General features: G+C 35.9%; 1 protein-coding gene across 2 annotated transcripts in view; it reads left to right on the forward strand.

Moving 5' to 3' along the window:
- The window catches only part of NIPBL (NIPBL cohesin loading factor), a 212,128-nt gene that overhangs the window by 139,587 nt on the left and 50,788 nt on the right, over positions 1-21,753 (forward strand). For both annotated transcript variants that reach the window (XM_055123811.1, XM_055123812.1), the window contains exons 16-29: positions 782-868; positions 5,493-5,724; positions 6,557-6,708; positions 7,444-7,524; positions 7,905-8,005; positions 8,873-9,011; positions 10,907-10,989; positions 11,988-12,120; positions 13,367-13,510; positions 15,379-15,468; positions 18,988-19,202; positions 19,305-19,407; positions 20,824-20,922; positions 21,026-21,172. In XM_055123811.1, the coding sequence (XP_054979786.1) occupies positions 782-868; positions 5,493-5,724; positions 6,557-6,708; positions 7,444-7,524; positions 7,905-8,005; positions 8,873-9,011; positions 10,907-10,989; positions 11,988-12,120; positions 13,367-13,510; positions 15,379-15,468; positions 18,988-19,202; positions 19,305-19,407; positions 20,824-20,922; positions 21,026-21,172 (1,806 nt within the window). The remainder of the gene's footprint in view (positions 1-781; positions 869-5,492; positions 5,725-6,556; positions 6,709-7,443; positions 7,525-7,904; positions 8,006-8,872; positions 9,012-10,906; positions 10,990-11,987; positions 12,121-13,366; positions 13,511-15,378; positions 15,469-18,987; positions 19,203-19,304; positions 19,408-20,823; positions 20,923-21,025; positions 21,173-21,753) is intronic.

A 21,753-nucleotide genomic window follows, 5' to 3' on the forward strand; every position in this document is an offset into this window, starting at 1 on the left:
CTCCTGGCTACCAGTCTTGTTTCATAAAATGCTTAATTACATTTAGTAATTCTATTTCAAAAGATGGATTTGCTGAATAATTTCAAAGATTGGATGCTTTACCAGGAGTAGTTCTGTTTATTGTAAAATTACATAAAGCATTATTTGGGCAAATTTTATACTCCAGCTGAATAATAAAGATGCACTTAATGTCAATAACTCTATTGATACTCCCATGTGAGTCTTCTGACATATAATTGGGAGTCCTAGCTGCATACTGGACATTCAAAAGGACACCTGCTTACTCAATCAAGAGAATATTAGCCTTGGGAGAAGCTATAAACCCAACTACTACTACTAATTTTTCACATTGAGAAAGAGTTCTTAGTAAAAAATTACTAGGCTTGATAAAAAAGATTTCTGCTGAGAAGTGTTGCTTCACTTTTATAGCTTTTATCCATTCAAATTTTCTTACTTTTATTAGTCACTTGGATTTTGAGAGACAAGCTGAATAACAAAATATGAAAGCTTACTTTAACTTTGCAAGTGAAATCTTTGGATTTTCTGTCAATATTCATATTCATATTCAGTATCACTGCCTCCTGAGTAGGGGGGGCTATATGTTAAGCATTGGCTTGACATTATGCAAATGTGCCCAGTCTATATTTTCCTTTTCCCATTCTTCAAAAGAGTGATGTAGAATTCTACATATTCTGTAGTCCAAAGGGAAAAAATTGTAGGGAATATTTTTTTAAATATCTTTTAACCACGATTAATAAGAGAATTTGTGTTGCTATCTTAGCTTTCAACTGACAAAACTGTGAAAGTTCTAAATATCTTGGAGAAGAATATTCAGGATGGTTCTAAGCTTTCCACCCTGCTGAATCATGTAAGTTTAAATCATATGGTAAATTTTACTGTTATTTTTGACATAACAAATTTTTCATTAGGAATGTTAATTTTTAGAGAGAAATTTATTTCTATTATCAATGCTGTTATAGTTCATTTTTAATTATTGAGAATTAATATTATAAATTACCAGTTTTAGCTTTAAAAAAACACTAATGACAAGTGTGATTTCATTCTACTTTAAGAACTGTTCTTTATTGCTCTTCCTGCATGCATATAGAAATAGGTTTAAAATGTCCTTTTACTTATGTAATGATAGTAAATTATTCTTAACCTTCCTTAGAGGAATAGTGAGAAACCTTAGGCGAATTTCCTGGTATGTCCTGAAACATTGGTCCCTATATACCATTATTATACTTACCTCCATAAGTATGTTGAAAGTTAGTTGAAATTTACTTATAAATAATTCATGTAAAATGTTAAAAAATGGCTGTTTTAATTTTTCAGTTATTACAGTTTGATATGTTTATATCAAAAGCAATAGCATTGTGGTCTAGTGATTTTTGAACTAATTAACATAAATTATTATGTGTCTTCTGTGGTCTTCTTTCTTAATATTGTAGCACTCTTTCAAAACCATATGTGCATTCAAATTAATATTACTATTTATCTCAGTAAATGCAAACACTAAATGTTTATAGGCATTTAATAAAAGAATACGGTAATTTTTTAAAAATTCGAATACAAAAGTAGTAGTATGTTTGTTGTAGAAAATTTCCAAGACACAAAAAAGGTCCATATTCTGTAGTAACTATTTATTAGCACCTTGCATATCAGTATATGTGTGTGTATATATGTATATGTGTGTGTGTATATATATGTGTGTGTAGATTGTCTATACTTATTTTCTCACATGTACATATAATACATTGTGTATTCTGTACATGCACTGATTTTGTCTCATGGGGGGAAATTTTCACATGTTTACAGAAGCCAGGGGGTTGCTAAAGTAAACTACGTGAAATAAAATATGTGAGAAAATAATCGTAGGAAGTTCTTTCAGTGCTTAATAAATTATACATGTTTTCTCCAGTGCTTCTTGCTAACTTTTTGAATTGTATACACAAAAGGCACATAAAAACATACAGTGCCACTCTACTCCATCTATCTGAGAGTTTTATTTAAAACACTGTAGCAGGAAATGTGATCATATGAGATAGTATAGCAGATAAGGCACTTGCCTTACATACAGATGGCCATCCTGGCATTGCGCAATGAACATATGACCTGCTGAGGATCAGACTCAGACTTTCTACATAAGAAAGCATGCTTTCTTACATGTTATGCTATCTAGCCCTGAAAATGCTTTTGTTCCTAATCGTCATAATATGACTATAATCTTTGATATGAATAATAAATGTCTTCAAAACAATTTATTATCTAAGAAATGCTACATTATATACTAAATTATTTTATTAATATAAAATGAGTTCCTGTATTTGTTTACATAATTTTTTTTAGGGACTTCCCCAGTAGTACTGACAGGTTGCTACAGATAATGCTTAGTCCTGCAGTGGTCCTTAAAGTTCAGGTCTCTGGGGCCAAAGAGATAATAATACAATGCGTAGGGCATTTGTCCTGCCACATGGCCAACCTATATTCAATTCTTTTTTTTTTTTTTAAAGAAATATTTTATTGAACCACCGTGAAAACAAGAAAAAAATACAAAGCTTTCAGGTTCAAGTCACAGTCAAATACTGATTAAACCACCATCCCTTCACCAGTGCACCCGTTCCACCACCAAGAACCCCAATACACCCCCCTCCCACCCCACCCCCCATCTAAGTAGCTAATGATATTCCCATTATTCTCTATATATATTGAGTACATTTCATATTTCCATACAGAATTCACTATTATTGATTGGAAATTTTCCCCAACAATCAGACCTGCCGAATAGGCATCATCTAATAATTTTTCTTCATTGGTAAGAGTGAAGACTTTGAGTCCGCGCGGCCGCTATTGCGGCCGCGCGGTTTTGGGTTTCTAATATTTTAGCTCAGTTCACAGTCAAAATGGATGGCTGCAAAAATCCGCTCTGGTGCCAAAATGGGTTAGGAGACCTCAGGATCACAGTCAGTAGGCGGGAGGCTCTGCTGCTCGTGTCGCGGCTCTCGGTTCATCTCTGGGCGGAAGGCGCGCCGGGAACACCCCCCCTCCCAGGACCACCTACAGTCTACGTCACTAAAGAAAGTCCTACCTCCTGGTGGAGGGGTCTTAGAGGGTGGCTCTCACCACGTGGCTGCTGCCGCTGCCGCCATTTTTGCTCAGAAAAATGGGGTGGAGAGGGAAAAAAAAATCCCTCCCCGGGCTGCACAAGGTTGTAGCTCAGTTCACAGTCAAAATGCATGGCTCAAGCATCCGCTCTGGTGCCAAAATGGGTTAGGAGACCTCAGGATCACAGTCAATAGGCGCGGAGGCTCTGCTGCTCGTGTCGCGGCTCTCGGTTCATCTCTGGGCGGAAGGCGCGCCGGGAACACCCCCCCTCCCAGGACCACCTACAGTCTACGTCACTAAAGAAAGTCCTACCTCCTGGTGGAGGGGTCTTAGAGGGTGGCTCTCACCACGTGGCTGCTGCCGCTGCCGCCATTTTTGCTCAGAAAAATGGGGTGGAGAGGGAAAAAAAAATCCCTCCCCGGGCTGCACAAGGTTGTAGCTCAGTTCACAGTCAAAATGCATGGCTCAAGCATCCGCTCTGGTGCCAAAATGGGTTAGGAGACCTCAGGATCACAGTCAATAGGCGCGGAGGCTCTGCTTCTCGTGCCGCGGCTCTCGGTTCATCTCTGGGCGGAAGGCGCGCCGGGTATATTCAATTCTTGGCATCCCGTATGGCCCTTGAGCCCTCCACGAGTGATTCCTGAGTGCAAAGCCAAGAGTAACATCTGAGCACCACTAGTTGGGCGCCCTCCGCCTCCCCCAAAAGAAGTTTAATCCTCAAGAGCAGTACAGTGCTGAGGGCCACCAAGGCCCAGTGACATTCATTAGGAGGGTATATGCAGTGCCATATGCCAGGAATGTACTCCATCACTTAGAGCTCTCTTCCCTGTTATAAATTATCTTATTTTTATAAGTAGATAGGTAAGTAGTCAAATGAAAGGAAGTTGGTAAGTTAGAGAAAAGGTATTCAACCTATAGGCATTAGTCATTAGATAGCTCTTCTATACATATATTTTGCTTTTTATTTGCTCATTCTAATGTTTTTAATGTCATGACTTTGAAACTATTCTTAAGCTATAAAGTTGATATTTGATGATTAAGGATATGGCAGAAGGATTTTTACTTCTTGTGGAGGGCTGGAGAAACAGTACATGGATAAGGTACTTGTCTTGCACACAATTGACCCATGTTCCATTCCTCCACACCTCAAAAGGTTCTCTGCACAGCATATGATTCCTCAGCACCACCAAGAGTGATCTCTGAGTTTTGAAGCCATGAAATGTGCTTATAAATGGATACACATGGAGAGTATCATGCTAAATTAAATGAGTCAAAAAGAGAGGGACAGACATAGAAGGAATGCACTCATTTGTGGAATATAGAATAATATCACATGAGGCTGAGACCCAAGGACAGTAGAGACATGGGCCAGGGGGATTGCCCATAACTGAAAGACTGCTTCATGAGCAGAGGGGAGAAGGCAGATGGAATAGAGAAGGAATCACTAAGAAAATAAATGATGGCTGGAGGAACCAGTTGGGATGCATGCCGAAAGTAGATAATGAACCAAACATGATGACTTCTCAGTGTCTGTGTTGCAAGCCATAATGCCCATGCCCAAAAGTAGAGAGAGAGTATGGGGAATACTGTCTGCCATAGAGGCAGGGAGAAGGTGAGAAAGGAGGGGTCTACCCTGGGATATTGGTGGTGGAGAATGTACACGGTGGAGGGATGGGTGTTTGATCATTGTGAGATTGTAACCCAAACATGAAAGCTTGTAACTTATCTCACTGTGATTCAGTAAAATTTAAAAAAATAAAAAAGATCTCTGAGCACACCATCACATGTGGTCCAAAAACAACAATGAAGTAATAATGTATTATAGTGCAAGTTGCTGATGTGTAACTAGAGTGTAGTCTTACATTAGTTGTTGAATTCACCATTATAGAAAATACATTTAGCAGTCTGCATAATCACTACATTTTAATATGTTTCAAAAATAACATTGAAAAACTGGTATTTGGAAATAAATCATCCAATTAAATTTTACTGCTTTTATATAAGAATCCTTAATTCTTTGTTGTTACTGTTTCATCCTAGCAACAAGCAAACAGAATGTAGTCTGCTTTCTCAATGTTATGTTTATGCCTACATAGAAAATCATATAGTGCTGCAGTCTTTAGCAAAACTATGTGATTTGAGTAAAATATACAGAAGATAAAGTGTAATTTTGTCAGTGGGGTGTTATTTAATGGTGAATTTCAGATATATAGAGTATACTATGTTTTGAATTAAGTGCTATTGATATTTTACTTCATTGCTGATTTCTTTGAAGACTATATAAATCAGAACTCTCTACTTTCACTAGTGAAAATCAAATGTCATTTTAAAAATGTTAATTCTGTAAATGTTTATTTTTATTTTATTGACAATGTCCTATTTTATAGAATAATGATACTGAAGAAGAAGAAAGATTATGGAGAGACCTTATTATGGAGAGAGTTACAAAATCAGCAGATGCCTGTCTTACAACTATCAACATTATGACATCCCCTAATATGCCGAAAGCTGTGTATATTGAGGATGTAATTGAAAGAGTTATACAGTACACTAAATTTCATTTGCAAAATACACTTTATCCTCAGTATGATCCTGTTTACAGATTAGATCCTCATGGAGGTTAGTTTATCATTTTATATTGACAGATTTTTTTTATAATATCAGAATTATCTGTTATTATTTTACTTTATTGGATGATTAGTGTAGCACAACTAAATTATTAGATTATTAAATATAATGTTCTCTGCTTTGATTTTGGACTTGACTAGAGTATAGAACTTTTAGTTCATCAGATACTTTTTCAATTACAATTTTTTTCATTGACTACTTAGAAGCAATTCTACCAGTTAGGGAAAAATCCCAGTTAATACAGTTCTCCCTGATTTTACCCAAGATATTAGTATATTAAAAATTATTGATTTAGGGGCTGGAGTGATAGCACAGCGGGTAGGGCGTTTGCCTTGCATGCGGCCGACCCAGGTTCGATTCCCAGCATCCCATATGGTCCCCTGAGCACCGCCAGGGGTGATTCCTGAGTAACCTCTGTGCATCACCAGGTGTGACCCAAAAAGAAAAAAAAATAAAAATTATTGATTTAATATATATTCTTTCTCTTAAAACCTTTATAAAGAAGCATGAACAGTTGACATATACGTTTAAAGAGAGAATGGCAAACCTAGATTAATATGCACTTAATTCCCTAGTGTAATTACTACATTATTTTATATGAAAGAGCCCCATAGCCACAGAAATGAACCTTATATATTCTCATTCATTACCTGTTGTTCAATAAGGGATATCCCATTGTGTAATAAGTAAGCAGCATTATTTACTAGGTCCTATTTTTGTAGAGGCTCCCCCTCAAAAAGTTTCTCTTAATTCAGAAAATAGTACTGTTTATAAAAATATTAAAAGTTGATTTATTTCCTGTTTTTAATTTCTTTCATTTTAGGAGGTTTATTAAGTTCGAAAGCAAAACGAGCTAAATGTTCTACACATAAGCAGAGAGTAATAGTAATGCTTTACAATAAAGTTTGCGACATTGTTAGCAGCTTATCTGAATTATTAGAAATACAGCTTCTTACAGATACAACAATTCTTCAGGTGAGTTTTTAACGCATTGTGTATAGTCCTAGATAGGTCAAACAGTTTAAGTATAGAGCGTCTAATTGAGTTCAGATTAGTCGTGTCACTTAATAGTAGGACTGATAATTTTCCCATTCAGAGTGTCTTAGTTGAAGAAATGAGTCCAAGAAGTTGTTTAAAAAAAAAAAATGTGAGTGGGGGACAGAAGACAAGCGAATGTAGTGTTTATTTTGAACTTTAGATTATTGGAAAAATAGATTATTTTGTAAGCCAGCGAGATAGTATGGGGCTTAGCTCAAGTGCCTTGTATGCTGTCAACCCCGTATCTTGTGGTTTCCCTGATCACCTTAAGGACCATGAGCTGTGATTCTTAATCACCACCACATGTAGATCAAATGCAAATCACCACCAGATGTAGCCCAAATGCAAACAAAAAATAATATTTTAATGGAAATGGTTTGAAATGAAAAACTTATTATGATTTTTCATTGAGAATAGCAAAATGGTTTCGTGGGTTTTTTTTTTATATTGCTATGGCAATTATCAATCTTAAAGTTGGAGATTAGAGGCATGACATCAGAAGGAGGTGTGTGCCAGTGTTGGTTGAGGATGAAAGAGCAGATAAAGAAGTAGTTACTTATTGGCAAGGGAAAAGAAAGCATCTTCCAATAAGTTCTTGATGTTTCAGAGTTTAGAATGTTCCTGAAATCAACTAAAGCTGAGTACAAATTACTCTTCCTTTTTTGTGTGCAGGTATCATCAATGGGAATAACACCATTTTTTGTGGAAAATGTTAGTGAACTACAATTGTGTGCCATTAAGTTAGTCACTGCAGTAAGTATAGTGAATCCATATTTTTATTCTCATGAAATTATTTGATCCAACTTCCTAAAATGAATGTAGATTCAGGCTTTCTATAGATTAATATTTTTGCATGTCTTAATACTTACAGTAAAAGCAGAATTGTTGAAAAGTACTTAAATCTTGTTTTATTTTTTAATAACATTTACTCCTCTGAAAGTAGTGTGTATACTTTTGACTTCTACAGTAAAGTATTATTAATGATAGATGGGTTAGCAAAGTGGTCTCTATTGAAGATATTGAAGGGAGTTTCATTCTATATGGCAGATACTATTTTTATCATATGGTGTGGTATCATTTCTGAAATTTGTTTTCAAATATAATAAATTAGCTTTGTGATCTTTCCTAAACAGGTATTCTCAAGATACGAAAAACATAGGCAATTAATTTTAGAAGAAATTTTTACTTCCCTTGCAAGATTACCAACCAGCAAGAGGAGTTTAAGAAACTTCAGGTAATGCATTACAGCAGAATAAAATTGTAATGAAGAATTCCATTATACTGTAATCATACTATTTTTTTAAATCATTTCTGATACTTATTTTGGTTATCAGTTAAAAGTAATTCATTCAGAATATCATAAGTGTGTTATGTGAAATGACAATGCTTATTTGGAGTACTTAAAGAAGTTCAGTGATTCTGAAGTGTAAACATTATGCATGGCAATATTTTTTAATCTCAATGTTAACATTTTGTGCAGATAATTTTGCACATGATTCTTCTGAGTGTGTATTGCAAAATACTTTACAGTGTCTTTGACCTCTGCCTATGAGAGACAAAAAGAAAAAAAAACCTCACCTTTCAACTGAATGAGACAGTAAAAGTTTTCCTCAGAAAATAGCAAAAATATTCCCTATGGGGAAGGGCAGGATTATCCATGTTTAAGAATCGATGTTTGAACAAGCAGTAGGAAATATGGGTAAAAAGAATCAGGCAGAAAAAGAGGATTGTATCTACCATACTAAGAAACTTGGTCTTAATTTTCTATACCGTAGGCAGTCATTAAATGATTTCATTATTTTTGAGAGTATGGAAAAATTAACAATAGTGTAAGAATACTGCCAGGTATGGCCCCCAAAAGAACGAAAAAAAGATAAAACACATTTTTTTGATGATTTATTATCAGTGTTTGTATACCTGTATTATCAGTATTTGTACACCTATATAACCAGTCTTGTAAGTATTTCTCAGGTGATCCCATGAAATAAAAATATCCTTCCTTAAAAAAAAAAAAGAATTTCTCTTGTGAAAGGGGTCATGAGTTGGGAAAAGGGCTTAAGAAGCACTCTGCATTATTTAAATATTTTCTTCTCCATTAAAGGTTAAACAGTAGTGATATGGATGGAGAGCCTATGTATATTCAGATGGTCACTGCACTTGTTTTGCAACTTATTCAGTGTGTAGTACATTTACCATCATCAGAGAAGGACTCTAATTCAGAAGAGGACTCAAATAAAAAAGTAAGGAATCCTTTATAAATTTTCTAACTTTTTCCTTATAGGAAGAAACAGCCTTATTCTCTGCGCTTGTCGTAAAACTGGATTTCATAATTAGGGCTTTAATTATTCAATATTTGACCCTTACAGAAGTTTCTAAGAAAATGAATTCTGGTTCTGTTTATTACATCTAATAGTCACGATGCATCAACATTATGAAACAAACTCAAGTCTGTTTCTTGAGTTACACAAAGGGGATGATAACCTCTGAGTTTTAAAACTGAGATGAGGGCTGGAGTGATAGTACAACTGGTAGGGCATTTGCCTTGTATGCGGCTGATCTGGGTTCAATCCCCAGCATCCCTCATGTCCCCTGAACACTGCCAGTAGTATCACCGGGTGTGACCCAAAAAACAAAACAAAACAAAACTTGATGATATATTGAATGTGAAAGTGAATATGAAGTCTATCCTAATGTGATTATATTAAAATCATATGGAACATGAGTTTGTACTCTTTCTGTATAGCTTAGATTTATTTTGGTGTTTTACCCTTTACTGATCAACACTTAGAAATTTTCTAGGAAATATTATATTTCTTTAGTCTGTTACAATTAAATGCGTGCATTTTTATAATATATTTGCAAATTAAGTTTTTAAAATGCACAGCAAAAGAGTTTTAAGTTCCAGAAATGATATAGTGACATCATGGCATTTTTTTTCTCTCACCCCTCCTCTTTTTTTTTTTTTTTTTTTGGTCACACCCCATTAATACTCAGGGATTTTTTTTTTTTCTTCTTTTTGGGTCACACCCGGTGATGCACAGGGGTTACTCCTGGTTCTACACTCAGGAATTACTCCTGGCGGTGCTCAGGGGACCATATGGGATGCTGGGATTTAAACCCAGGTCAGCTGCATGCAAGGCAAGTGCCCTGGGGACCTGATGTACTATCTCACCAGCCTCTTACCATTTTTAATACAACTTTTACCAGATTCTTTTTGACTTGGTTTAATAAACACATCGTATAACTATTATTGCAACATGAAGCAAGAGTTTCCATCGATACACTAGCGTGTATAATATAATATGGTATTAGAAGTAGAGAAGTAGAATAGTTAATCATAGTGCATAGAAATTTTTTTAATGTTACTGGAACATGATAATTTGCTCAGCAAAATGGTGTTACTATTTTTTATTTTACCCAGTCTTGGTAAGTTTAAACTTAGATCATGTTTTTGTTCTAATGGGTTTTTGTTTTGGGGTTTTTTGGGGGGATCACTTGCATTGTGGGAGCTGGTGATACTTTGGGGCCATGTGATGTTTGGACTTAAACTGAGGGATCTATCTATTCACCATCTAAGTTCCTACAACTTAGAATCAATTCTTTGTATCCCAATCTTTAAATTCTATTGAAAAGATTGTACTTTCTTTTTATCCTTTGAGTATTTTAAAAACTTTGAGCATGGGGTGTTTTTTATAAATTTTCTTACTGCTTTTTCAATCAAAAAATTTTTCAAACAAAAAAATTTTTGTTCTGACCTGCATCATGATAAGCAATTATTGACATAACATTTATCAACCCCATTGTTCTCTCTTAAAGAATTTTTAAAAATACTGCAATATGTTTAATATATTAGTTATAACTTCTCTTAAATACACAGACACACAGTTGATGCACTTTAGTTTTTAAATGTTTAGTTGGGCCAGAGCGATAGCACATCAGATAGGATTCTTGTCTTGCATGCAGCAGGTTCAATCTCCAGCATTCCATATGGTCCCATGAGTCCTGCCAGGAGTGATTCCTGAATGTAGAGCCAGGAGTAAGCCCTAACCCCAAAAACTGAAAATAGAAGTTTTATGTCTAAATAATTTCTTGCTAATTTTTTTATATTTGTATAACTAAATTTTTCTTAATCTAGGTTGACCAAGATGTCGTCATTACCAACTCTTATGAAACAGCAATGCGAACAGCCCAAAACTTCCTTTCTATCTTCCTGAAAAAGTGAGTAGAATGAACATTTTCTGGAGTTTATTTTTCCCCAGTATAGAAAAGAATTTATGTATGATTTTAGATTTTTCCAATTTTACTGTACTCTCGTGGCTATCTCCCCTCTAGAGAAGCCCATGCTCTTTCTTCTCTTCCTCATAATAATCTCTATAATTGTTTTACTTCTAAAAATAATGATCATAATAAAACCTAGGTGTTAGAGTATTAAAAAAATTTTAAATGTTGTGAGCTTCTTAGAGCCTGGCAAGCCACCTGTGGCGTATTTGATATGCCAAAAACAGTAACAACATGTCTCACAATGGAGACGTTACTGGTGCCCGCTCGAGCAAATCGATGAACATTGGGATGACAATGCTACAGGGAGCTTCCAAATATGTCAAGACTTCAGAAGTAGGAGTGCTAAATTGAAATTTTCATAAATTTAATTAAAAAGTTTTTATCAAATTTTGGGACAGTCTAATTAAGAAAGTTTATGTAGAGAATTTTATTTAACTTTCCTAAGAAAGTATGGTGGGCTGGAGCGATAGCACAGGGGTACGGGCATTTGCCTTGCATGCGGCCAACCCATGTTCGTATTCTATTCCTCCGCACCTCTCGGAGAGCCCGGCAAGCTACCGAGAGTATCTCTTCCACATGGCAGAGCCTGGCAAGCTACCCATGATGTAATCAATATGCCAAAAACAGTAACAATAAGTCTCACAATGAGAGACTTTACTGGTGCCCGCTTGAGTAAATCAATGAGCAACGGGATGACAGTGACAGTGAAGAAAGTATGGTAACATTTCAAAAAGAGAAAGTCGTTTTTCAGAATATTATACTTACGAGAAAGTAATATTTGTATGTCAATATGTGAATTCTCTAAGTAGGAAAAAAATGGAAATAGACTCATATTTACTTGCATAAAGAAGAGAAAATGTCGTTTTAAAAATTTCAGTTATATTGCTGAATCTATCACTTAAATTCACAGTCCTTTATTATTTATCTTTGAACAGATGTGGTAGTAAACAAGGTGAAGAAGATTACAGACCACTATTTGAAAATTTTGTTCAGGACCTTCTTTCAACAGTCAATAAGCCTGAATGGCCAGCTGCTGAACTACTCCTTAGTTTGTTAGGGAGACTGTTGGTAAGAGTATAGCATTTAAAGATTATTAGATTACTAGAAGACAACATAATGAGGATGTACTCTGATTCACAGATGATGAATTCTTTAAAAATGTGTAAGGAACTATGACCATTGCATCTCTATTTTTGCATGTGCATTCTGTACACAATATTGTCCAACCTAGAAAAAAGTAAAATGTGATTTTGGTGCTTTCATTTCATTACATAAGAAAACTTTGAATAAAAAATCTTTGGGGACATTAACACGAAATTTTAAAATAATCTTTGGGGAATTTGTAAGTATTGTTATGTAAAACCATCTAGACACCCAATCATTAATTACTACGGTTAATTCATTGCAAAGCATGAAACTTTCTCATCTTACATTACAGGGTTTATTATATTATATTATATTATATTATATTATATTATATTATATTATATTATATTATATTATATATTACAGGGTCACCCTGTAATACAGATGTAATAGAGTAGGGAATTGAGATCCCGATTCTATTGCTTGTTTGTTTTTGTTGTTGGACCACACCCAGCAGTTCTCAGGACTCACTCTTGGCTGTGCTCAGGGATAGCACCTGGTGGGGCTCAGGGAACTGTATGGGGTGCCAGAGATCAAACCCAGATTGGCCATGTACAGGGCAAGTACTTCATCTGCTGTATTGTTTCTCTGGTGCCTTATTTTTATTTTTAAGCTACGTTTGAACAAGATTTTTACAAAGCTTTTAGAACCAAACGTTTTGTAAACTAGAAAATACCTTAATATTCTGAAATCAAAATATTTCAGAGAAATCAGAATTCCGGTGTAAGAAACTTCTTGGTAATTTCTTTCTTTTTAATTTTGGGTCATGCCTGGCAGTGTTTACCTGCTACTCCCACCTCTGTGCTCAGGACTCACTCCTGGCAGTGCTCATAGGATAGCAATGAAGGAATAGAGTCTAGGCCTCTTGCATCTAGAGCATGCACTCAGCCTTTTGAGCTAACTCTTTTACCCCGTGAAAAACATTTTTACAACAGTTGAAAAGATAACACTTGAGGTTTGAACTGTAGTTCTTTTTGAAATGATAAAATTCTAGATTCTAGAAATTCTAAAGTTAATCACTTTATGAAATAGTATCACAAGAAAAATGTTTAAATTTTAAATGGTACAAGATGGACTTGGAATTTATATAATGATATATATAAATATTTATATATTGCTATTAAATATTATTAAATCAATTAAATCAAAATCTTATTTTGAATTTTAGGTGCATCAGTTTAGTAACAAGTCAACAGAGATGGCTTTAAGAGTAGCATCTCTTGATTACCTTGGAACTGTTGCTGCACGACTGAGGAAAGATGCCGTTACAAGCAAAATGGATCAAGGGTCTATAGAACGAATTTTAAAACAGGTATTGAAATAAGGAATTAAATTATCAGGATAAATGATATACTAGGTTTTTGTTAGTTTTGTCTTTGGGTCAAACCCACCTGTGTTCAAATCTTCCTCCTGACTTTCCGCTTGGGAATCACTTCTGGAAGTTGCCGGGCGTTGAACCCAGGTCAGTAATATGCAAGGGAAGAGCCCTGTCCACTGTGCAGTTGCTCCAACCCCTTTATGATAGTTTTATTTACATTAGTGTTGAACTTATTTTGAGAATTCAAATTAAAATCTACACTTAAAAAAAAGTTTACAAAAAATGGGCATTCAAAAACTCCACACAGGAAGAAAGGCCTTTTATATAATAGGAACTTTTAAATTATTTCTATAAATTCTCAGGACTGGGGGCCTGGAGCAATAGCACGGCAGGTAGGGCGTTTGCCTTGCATGCAGTCGACCCAGGTTCGATTCCCAGCATCCATATGGTCCCCTGAGCACCACCAAGGGTAATTCCTCAATGCAGAGCCAGGAGTAACCCCTGTGCATTGCCGGGTGTGACCCAAAAAGAAAAAAAAAAAAAATATATATATATATATATATATATATATATATATCCTTGGGGATGGAAAGCTAGCACAGCAAGTAAGGTGCTTGCCTTACATGCAACTGACCCAGATTCAATCTGCAGCATCCCATATGTCCCCTGAGCCCACCAGAAGGAATTCCTGAGCACAGAGCCAGGAGGAAGCCCTGAGACTCACTGAATGTGGACCAGAAAGAAAATTAAAAACAAATAAAATTATTTATATAAACCCTTTGTTTATTTTCATTTTGCAAATTTCTATAATGAATTTATGATACATGATTTTTGAGTGAACAAATTTTTTTAGTTGAAATAATGGTTTTTCACGAGTAATCCAATTACTTTGCACTTTTGAGTGTTCTTTTTATATTGTGAAAGCTGAGGAAGGTCTTTCGTTTCACTTTTTCTCAGCTTTCATTTAAGGAGTGTATTTTATTACTTCACTTTTTTATAAGGGTGATAGTAACACTAAAGATTACTTAAGGCAATGGGTAGGTAAATAAATTATCTTAAATCCTATCATATATAATTACATTCACTTTCCTCCTACTTTTTTCACTCATCCATATAAATGATGGACATTAGTGATCCCTAGGCACAGAGCTGGGAATCTCCCTGATCACTGCCAGATGTGCCTCCCTGTTCCCCACAAAAAAAAAATCCTTTGACACATTGTTAATTGGGTGATGGAATGGAGGTAGTAAGGGACCACACCTGATTATGGTGTCCAGGGGCTGCTACTTCCTACCTCAGCTTCCAACAATTCTTCAGAGGACCACCATGAGATGTCAAGGATCAAACTTTGGACTCCCACATGCAAAATATGTGCTCCAGTCTTTTGAACTGTCTTCTCTTTCATGATCTATAAAGAAATATGATATGTATAGTTTGCAAAAATAAACTATACATTTGATGCCAGGGAGAGTACCTGTTTAGAAAGTATACTTTGTATGCACCCGATTCCTGTTTGATTCATGGCATCACTTTGCTCTTTGAGCATTGCCACACATTGCCCTTTTGCCCTCAAGCACTACCAGGGTGACCAGGTGGTTTCAGCACTGCACCTAGGGTGCCTCACATTAAATTCAGATTTGTTTTGCCCAAGATTCTCTGGGAATGGTCTTCTAGTCCCCTTGAGCACAACTTAAGAAGCATTCCAAAAATAAGCCACCTCCAAAAGTATTAGTATTTGTTACTTTTATTTTCATACTTTCATTTTTTTAATTTTTATTATTTTCCTCAGACTTGTGTTTGCACTAGACGGTAGATTAATACATTACTAGTGCCTGATTTTTCTTATCTGTCTTGTTTTTTAGGTTTCAGGAGGAGAAGATGAAATCCAACAGTTGCAAAAAGCATTGCTTGATTACTTGGATGAAAACACTGAAACTGATCCTTCATTAGTGGTAGGATTTTCTTTAGCCCTTTTTGGGGGGAGATAACCATATATTTATTTATACTGAGCTTGGAAGAAAATTGTAAGGTATTATAAAGATGAAAAGTTATTTGAAATACTGATATTTGAAATGGAGAAATACAAAATTCTAGTTGAAAATTTGGAGTATTTTAAAAGTATGTAACAGTGAATTCTTGAAAATATTTTCATTGGTTGTCTTTAATTTGTTTTGGGGTCCACACCTAACTGTGCTGAGGGCTTACCCCTGGCTTTGAGCTCAGGAATCACTTCTGGCACTACTTGGGGGACTGTATGTGGTTCTGGGAATTGAATTGGTTTGACTGTATACATCACAAGTACCTTACCCACTGTAATATCTCTTCAGTCCATCTGTTGATTATCTTGACAGATTAGGCTCTGTCCTAACTTCTTTGTTTTGGGTCAGAGTAGTTACTTCTAGCTTTGCATTCAGGAATTATTCCAGGCAGACTTGAGGACCATATGGCATGCTGAGGATAGAACCTGGACAGGCGGTGTGCAAGGCAAACACCCTGGCCCCTAGATCCTAATTTCTTAAACTGAGTTGCTGCTGTGCCTTAAATAGGGTCTTGTAATTGAATATGGGGGTCATGAAAAATCATAAAATTTAATTTCAAAATACATTTCTTGGGGACAGAGAGATAGTACAGTGAATAGGGTGCTTTGATATTTATTTGACACAGGTAAATTTGCACTTGGCTTATCCAGGCAGGTTCGATCCCTAACATCCCATATGGCCCCTGAACAACACTGTTAGGACTAATTCTGAGTGCAGAGCCAGGAGTAAGCCCTGGGTATTGCCAGGTGTGGCCCCCCCCCCAAAAAAAAAAAACCTATGTATCTGTGTATATTCTCCTTCTTCTTCCTTCTTCTTCTTTCTTCTTCCTTCTTCTTCTTCTTTCTTCTTTCTCCTCTTCCTCTTTTTTTTTTTTGGGGGGGTGACATCTAGCAGTTCCTAGGGCTAACTCCTGGCACACTCTGCTGACCATATGGGATGCCAGGGATTAAACTAAGTTGGCCGTGTGCAAAGCAAATGCCCTGTCCACTGCATTATCACTCCAACCCCAGTATATCAGTTTTTCATACCAGTGTGTTTATGATGAAGTAAAAATGTCTAAGGAAATGGGCTAGACAGATCACTTAATGGGCTGAGTATATTCTTTGCATGCAGGAGTCTTGGGTTCTTTTAGTCTTCAAAACTGTATGGTCAGTGACTCAAGCACTGCCAGAAGTATCTTTTAAGCATTGTTAGGTTAACATTTTCCTTCTGTCACAGAATTTCTAAGCCAACAAGGAATCATAAGTTAAAAAAAAAAAGTTTTAAAAGCCCTGGGAAGGGGGCTGGATCGATAGCACAGTGGATAAGGCATTTGCCTTCCTGGAGGCTTACCTGGATTCGATCCCCAGCAGAGTAATTCTTGAGTGCAGAGACAGGAGTAACCTCCTTTTTATCACAAAGTCTGACCCAAAAGCAAAAAATAATAATAATAAAACAAATAAAGGCCCTGAGAAGATCCTGACAATTGGTTCTCACAGTGGCTATCATCCAGATGATATATGGTGTATTAACATACAAGAAGAACTCTAGAATTCCATATATTTCTTTTAAAATAATCTTTAATGCTTTTTTTTTTGGCATATCAGATATGTCACAGGTGGCTTGCCAGGCTTTGTCGTGGGGGTGGGATACGCTCGGTAGCTTTCCGGGCTCTCCGAGAAGGATGGAAGATTCAGACTTGGGTTGGCCGCATGCAAGGCAAATGCCCTACCTGCTCTGCTATCGATTCAGCCCCACATTGCTGGTTATATATCAAAATTGTAGAGCAAATAGGTCAAGAGCTCAAGTGTATGCCCAGAAAACAGTTAAGAACAAATCTCACAATGGAGACGTTACTGGTGCCCGCTAGAGCAAATCGATGAACAATGGGAGGACAGTACTGCTTTAATGCTACTGAATATTAGGAAAAGTTCATATATAAAATTCATATTAGGAAACAATATGATATAATATGGTGCTTTTTTATTGTTACTTAGGAAATTTGTGATCAAAAGAACTTGGAGATAAATTTTCAGTTTGAAAGAAAAGGAACAGATATGCTTCAGCATAGAATATTATAGTAATAGTTGCCTGTATATTTCTTACAAAGTTAAAGTGAGATTTTGGAAAGAATTGATGTCTCCTCCGTTTAACATTTCAGTATTTTTGTTTTTGTTCTAAAAATGATCTCCTAGTTTATTTGTTCTAAATCTATGGTTTTCAACCTTTTTATACCTGGATACCAGGATTTGAAAACCATTTTTAAACTATTCTAGTTGACCCACTATTTAATATTACTGATGTGTGATACTGTCCTTAAGTATGAAGTAGTTCATAGATATAGTCTAGATTTTTTTTTTTTTGCTTTTTTTGGGTCACACCCGGCGATGCACAAGGGTCACTCCTGGCTCATGCACTCAGGAATCACCCCAGGCGGTGCTCAAAGGACCATATGGGATGCTGGGATTCGAACCCGGGTCGGCCGCATGCAAGGCAAACACCCTACCCGCTGTGCTATCACTCCAGCCCCGATATATTCTAGATTTAAAGTAGTTGTATTTATCAAATTACCTTTGACTTCATGAATAAAATTAGGAAAAAATAAAATAAGCTTTATCATTCATAGTCTGAGCTTTCTAACTTTAAATTTTTTTAAAAATTTCTATTTGTGGGGCTGGAGAGATAGCACAGCGGGTAGGGCATTTGCCTTGCACGCGGCCGACCCGGGTTCAAATCCCAGCATCCCATATGGTCCCCTGAGCACGGCCAGGGGTAATTCCTGAGTGCAGAGCCAGGAGTAACCCCTGTGCATCGCCAGGTGTGACCCAAAAAGCAAAAAAAAAAAAAAAAAAAAAAAATTCTATTTGTTCCTCCTTTGTTATCATTAGTTTGCAGTGTTACAGAATTTCAAGGGTCTAACTTAACACCTTTGTAAGTATATAGGATTTGCCATATCCACCGTCAAAAAGATTCCCCTAGGGCTGGAGAGACAGTACATATGAGTTGCACGTGGCTGCCTTGGCCTCTGACCTTAGTTCAAATCCCTGATTCTGCATATGTTACCAGAGCACCACTGAATTGTTTCCCTAATCTCTGCGCCTCCCAAAAAATAGGTATCTACCTCTACCTATTCCTATTAGCCCATTTCCCCCCGCCCCCGTTTTGTAACAAGAGAGTTTTTGCTAAATTTTACTGTTTGTTGCTAGTTCAGTTGACTTATTTATATTCCACATATGGCTGAAAACATCCATTAATTGGCTTTCTTTCTTATTTCATTTAGTATATTTACCTCAAGAGCTGTTCATTTTATCCCAGCTGGCACAATTTCATTTTTAAATAGTATTTTTATCTGATATTTGAAAGTAAATCTTACTATTCTGTTCATGATTGTGTATACTTTAAGCAGTCAATTGGAAATTTCATCAAGCTCAAGTCTGCACAATTCTCTTCCAGTTTTCTCGTAAATTTTATATAGCCCAGTGGTTTCGTGACACAACACTGGAGACAGAAAAGGCAATGAAATCACAAAAAGATGAAGAATCATCTGACGGAACACATCATGCAAAGGAAGTTGAGACAACTGGTCAAATTATGCATCGAGCTGAAAACAGGAAAAAGTTTCTTAGAAGTATTATCAAAACCACACCTTCTCAGTTCAGCACTTTAAAGTAAGATCCAGAGAGAAAGCATGTTTATTGTTTCAATTATTTTAATATTTATTTAAGTGCTTTGTGAAAATTAAATAAAACTTTAATGACTTTTTGTTGTAGGATGAACTCTGATACTGTGGACTATGATGATGCTTGTTTGATTGTTCGATACTTGGCCTCTATGAGGCCTTTTGCCCAGAGTTTTGATATTTATTTGACACAGGTAAACTCAACCAGAATTTTTGATACATTGTTTTTTCTAATTTTGAGTAATTATGGAGTAGTACTTTCATTGTTGAGAACAGATATTTCAAAAAATAGTGTAATACTCATTTCTGTATTCATATTTGTTAAAATATCTTTGAAGTCCCTTTACACATTGATATTTACAGATAAATATATAGTTGTATAAATATACACTTGGTAGAATGATGTCATAAACTTATTATTACACAGTTATTGCATTGTAACTTTTTTATTAAAGTTACACATTTTGGAGACCAGGGTGATGATTATATAACCAGTAGGGCCCTGCCCTTGTGTGCAGCTGATCCAGCAGGTTCGATTCCCAGCATCAGATATGGTGCTCCAGCCACCTGGACCAAACCCTGAATACCACCAGGTGTGACCCCAATTCCAAAAAAAAATAAAAAATAAGGTTACACACTGCAAGGTTTTTGTGGGGCCACAATTCCATGCGAATGAGTCATAGCTGTTGTAAAAACTAGGTTTAATTGAGAAGGCCAGGATAATGGAACAGGCACAGAATTTTCCAAATTTATTTTGCTGACCATCCCTGTTTTCAGAGGCGTGGGGGAAAAATAACACTTAATAGCCCCTAGAAGTTACCTTTATTTTTCTTAAGTTTTTTAAAAATTGAATCACTGAATTTGTGGTTAAAAATTTTGTTCATTACTATTATTTCAATATTACTTATTATACTTCAGACATGCAATGTTTCATCACAGTACCTTCACCAGTGTCCACTTTCTTTCACCAAAATCTTCAATTTCCTTCCTGCTCCTCAGCCTGCCTTTGTTGCAAACACTTCCCACCCCACCCCTATGTCCTAATGTTCTCTTCCCTAACTTATCCTCTCACCCTCACCCCAGTGGTAAGCTGCTTACTGAAGATCAGTTTTGCTCTTATATCTCCCATGTGAGAGAGATCATTCTGTGTCAGACCCTCACCCTCTAACTTCATCCAGATACATCCATGTTCCAGGAAATCGAATTACTTCATTTTTGTTTATGGCCAAGTGGTAGTCCGCTCTCTGAAGAAATATACCTTCTTTAAGCAGACAAACAGAAACTGCAGCTGAGGCTACTACCACATTCCCCCTCAACCCCCAGCCTTGTCAACCACCTCATAGTTCCAGCACCTTCTCTAGAAATATTGCCAACCTCGTAAGAAGCTGGACTAAATAATAGAAAGTCTCACTTAGCACATGTACTGACTTTTAACTTTTGTTCTGTAAGATAACAGTTCTTTTACTGATTTTAATTAAATTTTACGAATATAAAAATACCAGAGATTTTAAAAAGCATTTGTTTTTATTTCTTTTGTACATTTATATGTTCTGCTTTGTTAATTGTTAACTGTTGTAAAATTTATGAAAATATGAAATTTTTTTTGGCAGATCCTCCGAGTTCTTGGTGAAAATGCTATTGCCGTCAGAACAAAAGCCATGAAGTGTTTATCTGAGGTTGTTGCTGTAGACCCCAGTATTCTAGCAAGGGTAAAGAAAAGCATAAATGAGTCTCCTAATTTGAGGATTATATTTAGATTGCAGCATTAGATCTACTTAGCATAAATTTTGTACTTTATTTCTTTATCTTTAGCTGGATATGCAGCGAGGAGTTCATGGACGATTGATGGATAACTCCACTAGTGTCAGAGAAGCAGCAGTAGAATTACTTGGTCGATTTGTCCTTTGTCGACCTCAGCTTGCTGAGCAGTATTATGATATGCTGATTGAAAGAATATTGGTATGTTATCTTTATGTTTATAAATATGTTTTTACTATTCTGATGATATTTTTTATTGTTGAAAAATATGTCAATTGTATATGTCTGTTCCTTAATCCATTACTAAAGACATTTCTGAAAAAGAATATTTTTATTTTATTTTGCTTTATTTATTTTGTTGCTTTTTGGGGGGGTCACACCCAGCAATGCTTAGGAGTTACTCTGGCTCTGCACTTGGGAATGACTCCTGGCGGTGCTTGGGGGACCATATGGGGTGCTGGGGTTTGAACCCGGGTCGGCCACGTGAAATGCTCTACCCTCTATGCTATCACTCCAGCCCCTAAGAATGAATATTTTTAAAGGAGGTCTGTTTAATTTTATAAAAACAAATCAAGAAATTTTTATTACTTCAGTTATTTTACCTTTTGATCTTTTTTTCAATGAATAAATGACTAAAAATACATGTGATAGTTAAACATTTGGGGCAGAAGTATGTGTGTGTGTGTGTGTGTGTGTTATGTATATACCTGAAGAATTACTGAGAGCTAAATACAGAGCTCTGAAATCTGAAAATAGATTTTAATAGATTTTAATTATGTATA

This window comes from Sorex araneus, chromosome 1, assembly GCF_027595985.1.
Source record: "Sorex araneus isolate mSorAra2 chromosome 1, mSorAra2.pri, whole genome shotgun sequence".
NCBI classification, from domain to species: Eukaryota; Metazoa; Chordata; class Mammalia; order Eulipotyphla; family Soricidae; genus Sorex; species Sorex araneus.